General features: G+C 40.0%; 3 protein-coding genes across 4 annotated transcripts; 2 read left to right on the top strand and 1 right to left on the bottom strand.

Annotated features, from left to right (window-relative positions):
- Positions 1-402: 402 nt before the first annotated feature.
- Positions 403-5,245, top strand: cd151 (CD151 molecule). 2 transcript variants are annotated; one of them, XM_069686666.1, is made up of 9 exons: positions 403-471; positions 1,299-1,383; positions 1,933-2,124; positions 2,700-2,774; positions 3,817-3,837; positions 4,172-4,276; positions 4,425-4,580; positions 4,666-4,752; positions 4,902-5,245. In XM_069686666.1, exons 2-9 carry the CDS (start codon positions 1,300-1,302, stop codon positions 4,959-4,961), a joined length of 780 nt encoding a protein of 259 aa, XP_069542767.1. In that variant the 5' UTR covers positions 403-471; position 1,299; the 3' UTR covers positions 4,962-5,245. The 2 variants fall into 2 exon arrangements, with proteins under 2 accessions (XP_069542767.1, XP_069542768.1); XM_069686667.1 differs by lacking the exon at positions 3,817-3,837.
- A 223-nt stretch (positions 5,246-5,468) lies between these two features.
- gatd1 (glutamine amidotransferase class 1 domain containing 1) lies at positions 5,469-7,643 on the top strand. Its single transcript, XM_069687168.1, has 7 exons — positions 5,469-5,644; positions 5,904-5,980; positions 6,564-6,669; positions 6,755-6,862; positions 6,967-7,058; positions 7,143-7,236; positions 7,328-7,643. Exons 1-7 carry the CDS (start codon positions 5,596-5,598, stop codon positions 7,441-7,443), a joined length of 642 nt encoding a protein of 213 aa, XP_069543269.1. The 5' UTR covers positions 5,469-5,595; the 3' UTR covers positions 7,444-7,643.
- Positions 7,474-12,277, bottom strand: chid1 (chitinase domain containing 1). The gene is made up of 12 exons (XM_069687167.1): positions 11,903-12,277; positions 11,554-11,697; positions 10,593-10,725; positions 10,457-10,501; positions 10,239-10,345; positions 10,100-10,161; positions 9,913-10,002; positions 9,707-9,808; positions 9,452-9,601; positions 8,561-8,641; positions 8,436-8,478; positions 7,474-8,325 (listed from the first exon to the last, which is right to left on the bottom strand). The coding sequence occupies exons 1-12, from the start codon at positions 12,005-12,007 to the stop codon at positions 8,227-8,229; spliced, it is 1,161 nt and encodes a 386-aa protein (XP_069543268.1). The 5' UTR covers positions 12,008-12,277; the 3' UTR covers positions 7,474-8,226.
- Positions 12,278-12,679: the final 402 nt, after the last annotated feature.

Genomic DNA, 12,679 nt, shown 5'->3' with positions numbered 1-12,679 from the left:
GAGTTCTAGAGGATGTTGAACCCCACACTGAGTAAAGATACAGACACAAGTCCTGACGTCATCTTGTCATGACACAAAAAGTGCCATTTTTCATTGAACAAGTTTACTGAGCAGTATCTGTAATTTTTCTTATGTATTATTATATCCCATTAAAATATTTTTTGAGGACTCTTTCTGGTCAAATTCTTTGAAAAAGCTTCACAGTTAGTTTTAGTGCCACAGCAGCTCATATGCGTGAGAAACCAGCTGGGGGCAGCCAAGTCCTCTGCACAGCCTGCAGAGGGGCGAGCTGCCTGTTGAGCCAAAAGAGGACAGACGCTCGGTGGGAGGCTCGGTCTCACTGTCAACTGAGAACTGGCTTGTTGCAGTTAACCTTCAAAGACAGCAGAGCATTGACACTGGGGTCGGGCAGATCTGGGAAGACGTTACCCCGATAATCTTCATCCTTCAGGCCCCACCGTCTAAAACCAGGTAGGAGTATTTTAGTCTCAGCGGAAAGGGAGAACAGTTTTTCCATGACACAATGAGATAAAAATAACTCTGATTCTGACCGCTGGGAGATTTTGTGTTGCTTGATAGTCACATTCACACATGGAGAGTTTTTTTTTAATGCCTTCAAAACTCCATTTCATTGTTATATGTGTTGATTATCTGAATAGATTTTAGTCTTTATAGTTATAATTTCTTGGATTGTTTTTAAATATATAACTAGATGATAGATGTTCAATTAAATTTTTTTTTTAAATCAGCATCTCTCCTGATGCTCAGAGTCACAACTGAAGTTCAGCTCAGATAAAAGCAGACTTACTATTTCATGAGGTAAGTAGTTAGAGTGCGAGAAGATCAGGTTGAGTCACTGAGATGGGGGACATATATATCCTCTGCTGGATGACATGTGACACAAGTTAAGTATGTTTTACCCACAGCAGATTTGATTTCATCTCTTGCCGTTGCTGTGTTATATTAACTTTGTGCAGCTTTAAAACGCACCACATTTATGATCAAAGCTTGATAACGTGTCAGGAGAGATCATGTATTCTGCGTTATGTCAGAGCTCCAGTCAGTAAATCCCTTTTTCACACAAAACTGGAACTAAAGCAAACTGAAAGAGGAAATTCCTCCATGTGTACTGAACTGTCTCCATCAGATATCACACTAATAGGCTTTAGCTTTGTGTCATGTGAGTATGAAGATAGTAAGTTGTGTGATAATAATCTTCACGTTAAAGCAGTGTTTTAGCATCTCATGTTCTTCCTCTCGATTCAGCTGTTTTTTGTGTGTGTGTGTTCTCATTTCAGGATGGAACCTCAACGTGAAAAAACACAAACTTGTGGGACAATCTGTCTGAAATATCTACTTTTTCTCTTTAATGTTCTTTTTTGGGTGAGTTCACAACAAAGTTTTACGACTCCTCTGTATCCAAACCAACAAAACCAGCTGTAAAGGGCACTTTGCACGTTTGTAACACCATTAACAGTCATAGTTAACATTTATTTGCAACATTAAACGTAACAGCTGCTGAATCACTTCACAGCTTCCAAAATCTGTTGTCTCTTTTGCTTCTCATGGTTGAAAATACAACTTATTTCTGTATATTCTATAAAAATGTGTAATATTATACTCCATAAAGTTTCTGTTAGCTACACGGGTGGTATCATGTAGTGTTTGCAGCGTACAAGAAACAAGACAGACGTTGAGTATCTATTACTTCTGTCACTTGACTTCAGGTTATGAGAGGAAATAGATTTAATCATTTCTGATATAACAAACTAAACAAAGACATATTCAGCTAAAAGTCTCTTAAGGCCGACAGTAAAAGACTAAGGCGTTGTCTTCTTTGCACCTCTGCTCTACACCTGCTTGAAACACTGAGCTGCATTCTTTATACGAGCATCTGGTTGAAATTGAGCTGACAGCGGTTCGTTCTCTCAGCTGGCAGGAGGAGCCGTGCTGGCAGTGGGAGTGTGGACGCTGTTGGAGAAGAGTGACTACATTAGTTTACTGAACTCCAGCTTCTACTCAGCCTCAGTGTACATCCTGATAGCCGCTGGAGTCATCGTGATAGTGACCGGGATCATCGGCTGCTGCGCCACACTGAAAGAGATGAAGAGCCTTTTGATTGTGGTGAGGTGGCTCAGTCACACAGAACACTGTCCTGTAACTGACCTCAGTTGTTTGATTTCAATCAACTCAAGCCTTAAATGATGTGAAAACTGAAACAAAGAACACTTTTAAGTTCCTGTTTATGCACACAACCCGCTCGGGGTCAACATGGACTGAAAGTTAATCCTTGGTGACCTTCTGTCTCGTCTGCCTGCAGACAGGACAGACTGACTGTCAGATTTAACAGACAGAGTCACGCAGAGTGTTTCTTTAAGAGTTTAGATTTAGTGTGTGGCTCATGGTAGAGGAATGAGCGGCATCACAGGCGTCTGAGAGACAGACAGGCGAGAGAGGATACAACACAGAAGCAAAACTGCACACGCTCTGTGACGTGAAGTCTATTTCCATGTTTACGACCATCTCTTAAATGAAAAACTTCCTGTAACACAATTTAATCACTCACAAACAGATACTTTCAATGCTAATGTTGTGTATACATATAATTTATAGAGTTATATAAAATATAGTTTAGATAAGAAATGTTCTGAAACATCTGAACAGCTGGTATTTATATCTTTTATGTCTCTCCTCTGCAGTATTTGATCTTGTTGTTCTGTATTTTCCTGCTGGAAGTCGTTGCTGGTGTACTGGCCTACATTAACTACCAGGAGGTGAGCTGCTCTTTTTTCAGTTTATACATGTCTGTATAGATTTGACAAATATGACCCCAATAAACTGAAATATTTAACATATTTCCTAATAAAGTTTTAACGCCAGTTTAAAGGAACAATGTGTAACATTGACAGCTAGCGTCTAAAAAGGGTACTGCAGTCCAAATTCAAAATATTGGAGAGTGTTGTCTCACCACGCCCCCTCCTCCCAGATTCGAATGTTAGCCTTTCCTGCTTCAGCGTTCCGAACAGTTTTATACATGTGTATGGTTCCGACCGTTGTCAGAAAGCAGAGGGGAGACTTATCGGTCTGCCCCAGCTAGCTTCGGGGCTAACTCCCGTCATTTTACTCATGCGCACGCACTCACTTCCTGTCTCACTCACTCACTTGCTCCACTACCCACACTCACACACTCAGTTTTTTCCAAACAGAGCTATGCTCCTAGTACAACACAAAGCTCACACGGGTTGCCAGGTTGAGGACACTGAACCTACTCGACCGCAAGACGTGCGCTTTTAAAATGACAAGCAACGAGTCCTGTGCGCCAATTTGTTTCATATCTGGCAACCCGGGGTGACGATATGGGATGTGGGCGGGATCGTGCAGGCCAAACACACACAGACGTCCAGCGCCGGAATAGGAATTTCAGAAGGAGAATATACTGTATATATAGTATTTCAACTTAGCATGTTTCCTTAATCTCTGATGACATATCATGGTCATTTTATGAAAATTTCCAGTAAACATTTACATATTGTTCCTTTAAAGTTTAAATCTCACTGCAACACACTTTCCCTTTACTCTTGCCTCTTGTTTTAAATGTGTATTTTTGTTCATTTCAACTATCCCCTAATGTGATTTCAAACTTTATTCTTTGTCTTCTATCTTCAAAATGTTGTTGCCACCCATGAAATACCTCTGTTGCAGCTCTCTCTGTTTTGAAATCTTCTTCTCTGCATGCCTCTCTGTGCATGTTCTTCATTTGTCCTGTTTTTCCATCCTTCTCACACCTCTCTTTCTCCCCCCTTTCTCTTGCTCCAGTGTTTCCCTCTCTGCTACCAGGTAATCTGCTGCTACCTGTTTCCATTTAATATCAAACTGTTTCTCCAACAGGCTGATATAAAATGGTCTATATTCACTCTTTGCACTTTGTCAGTCAAGCAACATGACTATTTTTATTTTCATATTGCTATGAAGAATGCTCATGAGGAGCAGGGAGTGGGTCAGAGAGGAGCTCATATGTTTTGAGTTATGTGTGGGCATTGCACAGGTACAAAAGAATGTGCAAGGGAGGAGAGAAACTTGATCAGGGGCTATTTGTATTAATGGGAGGGGATTTGCAGGTGACAGATTCTTTTTCCTGGACTATCACTGAAGTGCTTCTCCTGCCTCACAGCTGGACGAGGAGCTCAGACGAAACCTGCACGTGACCATGCAGCAGAAATACCAGCAGCCAGGGGAGGAGAGCGTCACGCAGGCTGTGGATAAACTTCAGCAGGAGGTGTGGACGTGAGACTGTTTGAATCACAGGCAGGCTTCAAACAGCCACTGTAACAAAATAATACCAACAATATTAGTCAGTGTCAAGTGTCAGTTTAATAAGATAATGTTGCATTTGAAATAGCACTTCTTTTGGTTCCCTCGCTCAGTTTAAGTGTTGTGGCAGTCACAACTCCTCAGACTGGAGCGACAGTGTGTGGATCCATTCTGCAGACAACGATCGGCTCGTCCCTGACAGCTGCTGTAAAACTCCCAGTGACCTCTGCGGCCGCAGGGACCATCCCTCCAACATCTACAAGGTGGAGGTAGGTCGAGCTGTCCATCAGCTGTGGATAAATAAATGTAAACTATGACTTTATTTAATTTAATTTGCCTTTCTGTTGCTTCCAGGGAGGCTGCATTATGAAATTAGAGGAGTTCATCCTGAGTCAGTTGTATATCCTGGGGGCAGTCGGCATTGGGATTGCATTTTTACAGGTAAAGCACTACCCACTCAGCAAACTGCACGCTAATATTAACATCTATTTTCATGTTGTGCAAAATGCCAGAAGCTGAACTGTGAACAATGGTTGTTTTTGTGTGCAGGGTGGAGCTAATCTGTTCCTCATGTGTTTTTTTTCTTTCAGCTTGTGGGGATGATGTTTACTTGCTGCCTTTATCGAAATTTGAAAGAAGATCCGTACTGATTTTTGAGCGATTTACAAATCATGCAATGTGCCACCATCACTAATTGTAAAGTAATGGGTTAAATATGTAATGACCCTGTTATTTACACAGTTCAATGTGTTTAATTCAAATTATGCCATCATTTTACACAAACATTAGAAATACTATAATGCTGCTGGGCAGCACTTTTCTTTTTCTGCTAAACGTCATTGCATGTTTTAAGTATTTTCCCTTATATGTCAAAATAATGATGTATTTATTAACCTGTAACCAAAAAACAGAAAAGAGCAAATAAATATAAGCATGCTGTAGCTACTTTTTAAATCGTCTTCTTGTTTATCTTTTTTGTTTTATGTATGTTTACCAAATGCATAATTTAAAAATGCATTATATGTATATTTCACTACAATTGTCTGTTAAACAGCAAATACGGATGCTTGACATTTATTCTTCTAAATGAATTTCAAATATTGTATTTCCCCGCTTGTATTTAACAGTAAACTTTTATTTTGAAATCTTTCACCGGATGTTGTTGTCAGGTGACAGTGCTTCCTCCCCGCTTATTTCTCCTGCATGATTTCACGCAAAATTATGTTCTAATTCTTTTTAAACAGCTAACATACTTTATTTTAAGGGACCACAGAGACAAATGAAATGTCTGCGAAACCAACTTGTTTGATTGTGGCGAGTGCTTCTGCTCAAGGTGGGTCCATTATTTTGTTCTAATTGATGTATCAGAGAGGATAATAAACACGGGGACACTCTGTAGGGTTGAGTTTACCTGACTAGTTTTGTGTCAAATTGAACTTTATCCTCACTTTGAACATATTTTTTCTCTTAGCTTTTCTTTAATAACACGTGCTAACGTTAGTTAGCCTAAAAAAACCAAGCTAGGTTAGCATCGCTTTCAGCCTCAGACACGGAAGTACAGCTGCTTAAACTGATGTGTTTTGTTCCTTCAGGGGTGTCCGCAAAGTCTTTCCATCAGTCCTTCAGTCTTTGTTCCTCAGCCTTTAATGTGCAGACAGCCACACCTGGGGTAAGCATACAATGTTAACTCTAATAGAAAAACACGCTATAACGTGTATATTACTCCATGTAATTCATCTATTACCTCAGCAAAAAACAACAAACAATCAAAATGTGGCAGTGAATTTGACAGTTGTGAGACATTTAATGTTTTCTGTGCATTTTAAAGGATGTCCTTTTAAATCTTAAGTGATTTCAAGCATAACTGTAGTCCAGTATCTAATTTAAAGAGTTTTAGCAATTAATCCATTAGTTTTCAATTCTTAAATTAATTGCATTATATTTTGATAATAAGTGAGTTAATTTCTAAAAATAAAAAACTTAAAATCCTCTGCTTCTAGCTTCTTATACGTCAGTGTTTTATACTCATCTTTGACAACAGACTGAATGTCTTAGGGTGTTGTACAAAACAAGATGTGGCACCATTTTAAACAATAGCTTAAAGTAAAGAATAAAAGTTAAGGATTGGTATCTCATTGTCTCAAACAATTGCTGGAATATAAATAAAACTAATAATTTGATTGTTCTTGATGTCTATATAGGCAACACTGTGACCTCAGCAGAGAAAAACAGTTTGTTTTTTGGGGTTTCAGGGGAAGCCAATAGATTTTGTTGGAGTTGATGAAAGCACTGCAAGATGGGTGCAGGACTTCAACATGAAACCTTACGCAACACCAGCCAAACTTGAATCTATAGATGGTGAGAATATCCATGTCATGGTCATTGCTCTGTGTGTGCTGTTGCTTGGACTCTGCTCAGTAAAGTCACAATGACCTTTTTCCAGGTGCCCGCTACCAGGCGCTGCTCATCCCGGACTGCCCCGGAGCGCTGAATGACCTGGCACACAGTGGCTATTTGCACCGCATACTCACACACTTTATCTCTCATCAAAGTGAGTCTGAGGTTGATTTTAAAAGCATGTGTCATGTGCAATCTTTGTGTCCGGTATAGAGACTTGGACAGATTGTTTTTTTTGTTATGCGTGTGTGTGTGCAGAGCCGGTTTGTGCAATGGGACAGGGAGTGTCGGGGCTGTGTTGCGCCACTGAAGGACAGAGCTGGATCTTCAGTGGCTACAGCTTAACAGGGGTTAGTCTTCCTCTAGTTAACTTCCAGGCAGTATAGCCAATATATGTTTAGTGTATCTAATAACAGTGAGTGTTTTTCTGAAAGCCGTCAGTGTTTGAACTTGTGCGGAGGCCTGACTTTGCCAACCTGCCCTTGGTAGTGGAGGACTTTGTGAGAGACAGTGGTGGATCGTACACAGGTGAGCAGACCTGCAGAGCACAGATGCTAATTTGGTTAACACTTAAACTGCATTTCTAAAACTCTCCCACATGTTTCTCTTTGTTTTCCAGCAAGTCCAGAAGATGCTGTACATGTGGTCATAGACAGACACCTCATTACTGGACAGAACGAGCAGTCGACCTCGCTCGCTGTAAATAATCTAATCCTGCTCTGCTGTGCCAAGTAAAAACAAAGGGACATCCAATTAAACTGCTGAGTTGTTCCACGTTTATATTCATATAATTTAACAAACATTCACCCCAGACAAATATTGGAAGATTCTGGCTCAGAGCAGATGTTTGGCAACTCTGTAAATACAACTTCAACCATTGTCAATGCTCTCATTATACACTGAATAAAAACCACACAATCAAATGTCTCGATTTTGAAATTAAAAAGAGAAAATTTAAGGTGCCAGGAGCAGATGCAGCTTTGAAAAAGGCCGGAAAAGGACGCATCTTCACAGCAAGAAAAGCTGCATCAGAGAGCAGAAATGGTTTGTGGGAAATGGAGAGCAAAACAGTAGAAGACTTGGGCTGAAGAGACGCTCTAGATGTTTGTGGCACATGAACTCTGAAGGCCTCAGAACAACAATATAACCCATCATTTTACCTTTCATACATATATTGATGATCATGCACCTTCTGTTGTTGAATGGAGATGTTACTGCACTTTGACTGAACTGTACAAGTTGATTTCTTTCAGTTGGTTTCATAATCCAAGAACAGAAATTCAACGTACTTAAGTACCTATTATCTGCTGCTAGTATCCTTTGAAACAACAAATCCCAGATTTGTTCATATTGAAATGATTTGTAAACCCACAAACAAGTTGAAAACATTCACTCAGATAAGTAAAACAAAAGTTATCCCAGCTTACAGCGCTTGAATTATGCTCGAAGGGAAAAATAAAAAATAAATCCATGTGCTGATGGTTGAAGGTCCACAGTCTTCACTATCAAGTCCGACTCTCATAGGAGATCATAGAAGTAGTCCAGTCCTTGTCCTAATTCCCATAAGGAAATCCCTGTGCCCAGCTCGGTTGCTAAAGAGATCCGAAGGTAGATTGACTGTAAAATAATTAAACATTGTTATTAAATCTCCCTATGTAGCAGTAAACCTAATGAAAAGCATCACTTTTATTTTATTTTCTACATAAACGTTCATGTGAAAAACTTACCTTCAATGATGGATAGTACACGACGTGCTTGACCGCATTGTTCCTGAAATAAATGACAGATCTTTTTAAAAGATGCTGTTGAAAGTTAAAGATTTAAGACATGTTAAAGTGTTACGATCTAATACCTCTTGTAACTGAAGTAATGCTCTCCAGAATATTCATCCCAGAGGTGTTTTGGCCGATGCTCTCGCAAAATCTCGATGTACCTGCAGTAAAACAGAGACAAGTTTAAGGCGGTGTGAAAGGCCCAGGGAACCATTTCCTCTATCAGCCTTTTACCCACTGAGACATTTAGATTAAATGTGCAGTTGTGAGTTAAAAAACTTTGCTGGACAGATTTTAGCAACTTTCTGATGTTGCTTTTTTCACTTGTTTTGACGATGGTGGGGATAAGTGGAAAAAGGGGATATCACTAACTTTGGAGGACCAATCATCGTAACAGCTGCACAGGGATGTTTTTTCCTCAAGATTTGTGGCTAATATTGGTCTTGAATATTTTATTTTATAAAGATTTCAACGTTTTCAGGGGCTTTAAAGGAAAGTCCACCAATTTTACACATAACTCTGATTGCAGGTGTTAATGAGTACTGTAGATGTAAAATCTGATCAAGTAATTTCACTTTAGTCAACAAGGGTTCAAACTAAATAAAATATGATAATGTTACAATAAAAACATGGAGGTGTGGATTGGGAAACGATTTACTTCACCAGGCCTCTGTAGCCTGCTCAGCTACATGAACCCCAACTGACATAACCCTCCTAATTCTCAAACCAAACTGTTGAAGTTTAAGTTGCATTGTGGGTAATAACTGCGGCAGGTTTTGACAAGAGTGTGTGGAAGAAACAAAAGATATTTCTAGTTCAGTAGTAAAGATTTTATTTTAAAAGTTCCATCGTGAGTATGAAAAAGTTAAGGCCAATGTTAAATAAGCGGGGTACTCCTAATCCAAATATTTTATGTTCCTTTAAGTGCTAAATGCTAAAGTATTCCAGCATCAGTCACTGTGTTACATTACCTTCCCCCAAGGATTGGTTCTGTTCCCTGGCTTGCAAAGTCAAGTCCATACAAATTGAGTCCGAGGAGGATCTTTTGCCTCCACTGAGCGTTGGGCGCAAGCTGGAGGACACAGTCTTTCACCCAGGCCAGGGGTGAGCTCGGGCCCGGTCTGTTACAAACAAACAGAAACAGAAAATACCACATAATTCAGAACACTGACTTCATTAATGCTACCACAATGAATCTATTAACTCCACTTGTCCGTGACACTCACCTGGCACCGCTGGAGTAGTCGTACGTCATGAGGCTGAATCCATCGACTGCAGGGGCCAACTGCTCAAACTCCTCCCTGCCAAACATACCCGGCTGCCCCGCACTGATAATGATGGAAAAGACAAAAACAAATAGAAAGAAATCAACATCAATTTCTGTGGTATTTTTTAACATTTATAGTTGCTGAAAGAGATCTGATTCTCTCACCTTGTCACAGCAGGTGGGATAACAAGAATGCAGTCCAATCTTTTAGCCTTCAACGTCTCACATATGTGTTTCACCATGTGGACCAGCTCCCTGTACGGAGGGGATTTTACATGTTTGATTATTTGTAGTGCCCTCTAGAATCATCCGGTCAGAGTGACAGTACAGACATGTCGACATAATAACTCACTTTCTTTTGTTACCTCCCAGCTGGCTCCACAGCTCCAAGGTGAAGCCATCGAAACCTTCAGTCTGAAAGGCCAAAGCTTCATTAGTCTTAAACAGGACGAACACAACACTGTTGCAGTGGAAGCTGAACACTCAATTACCTTTGCAACGTCCACCAGCTCACTTCCCAGCTCCTCTATTTCGTCTTCACTCCCCATCACACTCATGTAGTCCTGGTAGGACCAGCCGTCGAATAAAAGCCGCGGCACTGATGGTCAGAAAATTAGGTTAAACAATCGAGTCTTTTCTGTTTCTACATGCACTGAGCTACATTAAAAGAACAGACTGTGCTTGTAGTAAGGGAGGGACATCCACTCACCCATCCTGACTTTTTTGTTGGACTTGCGTACGGCTTTGACCCAGCCTGGACAGACAAAATGAGAGTGATGCTTTAATAACTGACAAAGACTAAAAAAAAACTTTCCATTTGACTGTCAGTGGTGTTCCTGCTCTACCTGGGTCATGATCGTGGAGTCCCGTAACGTCAAAGGTTTCAGGTCCCCGTCGGCGGAGCTGAAGCCACACTGGAGATACCGATGTCAGTTTGGAGCCAAACGTCTTGGCGATGTCATAGCCGTGTGAGTTCCACTGGAGGATCAGGGGAAAAAAACATGTAATTTAGAGAAATTATATCAAAGCAATGGAGACATGGAACATTAAAGGTAAGTTTCATATATTTTTTAAGACTCATAAATCATTGCTATCAGTCCTCCTCCCATTCTGGCCTTAGAGTGAAACCCTACTTGTACAACTCTAGTTTAAGATATGGTCGCATTGGTATACCTCCACTGTTAAGGCCTAAAAGCAATTCTTTTTATTGTTGATGATTGTGCCGAATATTTTCGCAATTAAACGCTAAGTTGTTTTGACTGACAAATTAGATTCATGTTTTAGTCTTTATCACACTGATCTTTGTCACCATACTGACTGTGGAGGACCTTGAATTAGTGGCAGACTGGCATTTTTGCTTGGAAATTATAAAGTGATAATCAAAATAATAAGCAATTCTTTTTTGAAAGTTAAGAAATCAACTTATAGCTTCAGCTCTACTAAAGTTACAGTCTTTTAAGTAAGACATTATTTCTGTTACTTTGCTTAGGTCTGATTAAGCATTAAGAGGGGATTTTGCATAAAAACAAAAACTCAAACGCAGACTCATGAAGCAGTTTTCGTTGAACTTCTAATACAGTTTTAACACTGACGAAAGAAAATGAGAAGATCTCTTATGTCTACTTTTGAAAGGGGAGAATAATTACAGACACAAACTCCACTGATGTAGATCTGGGCATGTGTGAATATTGTATGTAGACAAAATAACAGACATTATCATTTAATGCTGTGGTAACAATGTTGTCAATTGCTGAACAGCAGCGAGGATGAAAGTAAATATGTTGGTGAGCTGGATTTCAGACTTACAGGTGTGACATATCCAAGAACCTGTCCTTGAAAGGTTTTCCTGATGTGGACACAGTGTCTCTTTTCCTCCTTCACTATGTCTTTCCATTGAGGGTCTGACACAACAAGGCCTCTCTCCAACACAGACAGCTCAGCTGGAGAAGTCTGAACAGTGACATGAAAGAGAACAAAAGACAGATAAACAGCATCATGACTGGACAGATGACAGGCGAGGATGTGGGCCTGTTTCCTCATTTTTAGAAAATTCAGGTGAGTCAAGTGACATGCCAAGAAACATGCAAATAGGGGAGGATTTGCATGACCTGACAGCTCATGCCTGTTTCAAGGTAAAAGACCTGAAGTTACTCACCTCGGCCTCAGCTTTATGCGACTTCTTTGCATCAGTTTTTGAAAGTGTGGCACTGACCAACCAGCAGCATGAGATGGCGTGCAGCAGGAAAAACGTCGTTCTCATTTCCAAAGTATGCAGTGAAAAGGAGTCGTGAAGCAGTAAAATTAAAAAATGGGTTAGCTCAGGTCTGCAGGTTTGCAGTGCAAGTGCTTCCTTCCTGACTGAGATACTGAAAGATAAAAACTCAGCATATCCTCCTGCGGTTGGTAATCAGACAGAAAAACGAGCTGTAACCGCCTCGCTCACAATGCTATTACATACAGCCTTAATTTATAACGAACAACCTGGTTTTGGATGTCGAGCCGCTGGTGCCAGTTTGATTGACAACTTAGCTCAACGTGTTTCTGGAGCGTCAACCAAGCTGGGTAACTTCCGCCTTGTGTGTTTTCAAAATAAAATTCGCTAAAAAAATACAGTCTATGGCTAAAAGAGCGAGAAGAAGTCATCTGAGTCGAAGACAAGAAAAGACAATAGAGCATGTCATAATACATTGTGAGAAGTATGAGGAAGAATGAAGACAAATCATTGAACATTTCAGAAAAGAAAAAGTAAATTTTGATTTAGTAGATATTTTACAAAAGAATTCAATAAATGTTATCAGACTTCATTATCACGGGGTAACTAATTTGTTTGAAAAGATATAGGTTATTTTTTAGATACAGTATAAGGTCAATATTAGCTATTTGATCAACACTCCATACCAATTGGTGGCGGTAATGCACCAAAACGTTGTTT

This window comes from Semicossyphus pulcher, unplaced genomic scaffold (genome assembly GCF_022749685.1).
Source record: "Semicossyphus pulcher isolate SPU_LCO1_2020_fin unplaced genomic scaffold, fSemPul1.0.p SCAF_8, whole genome shotgun sequence".
Classification (NCBI taxonomy): Eukaryota; Metazoa; Chordata; class Actinopteri; order Labriformes; family Labridae; genus Semicossyphus; species Semicossyphus pulcher.
The sequence above is the reverse complement of the archived record's forward strand: the minus strand, read 5'-3'. Positions and strand labels throughout refer to the sequence as shown.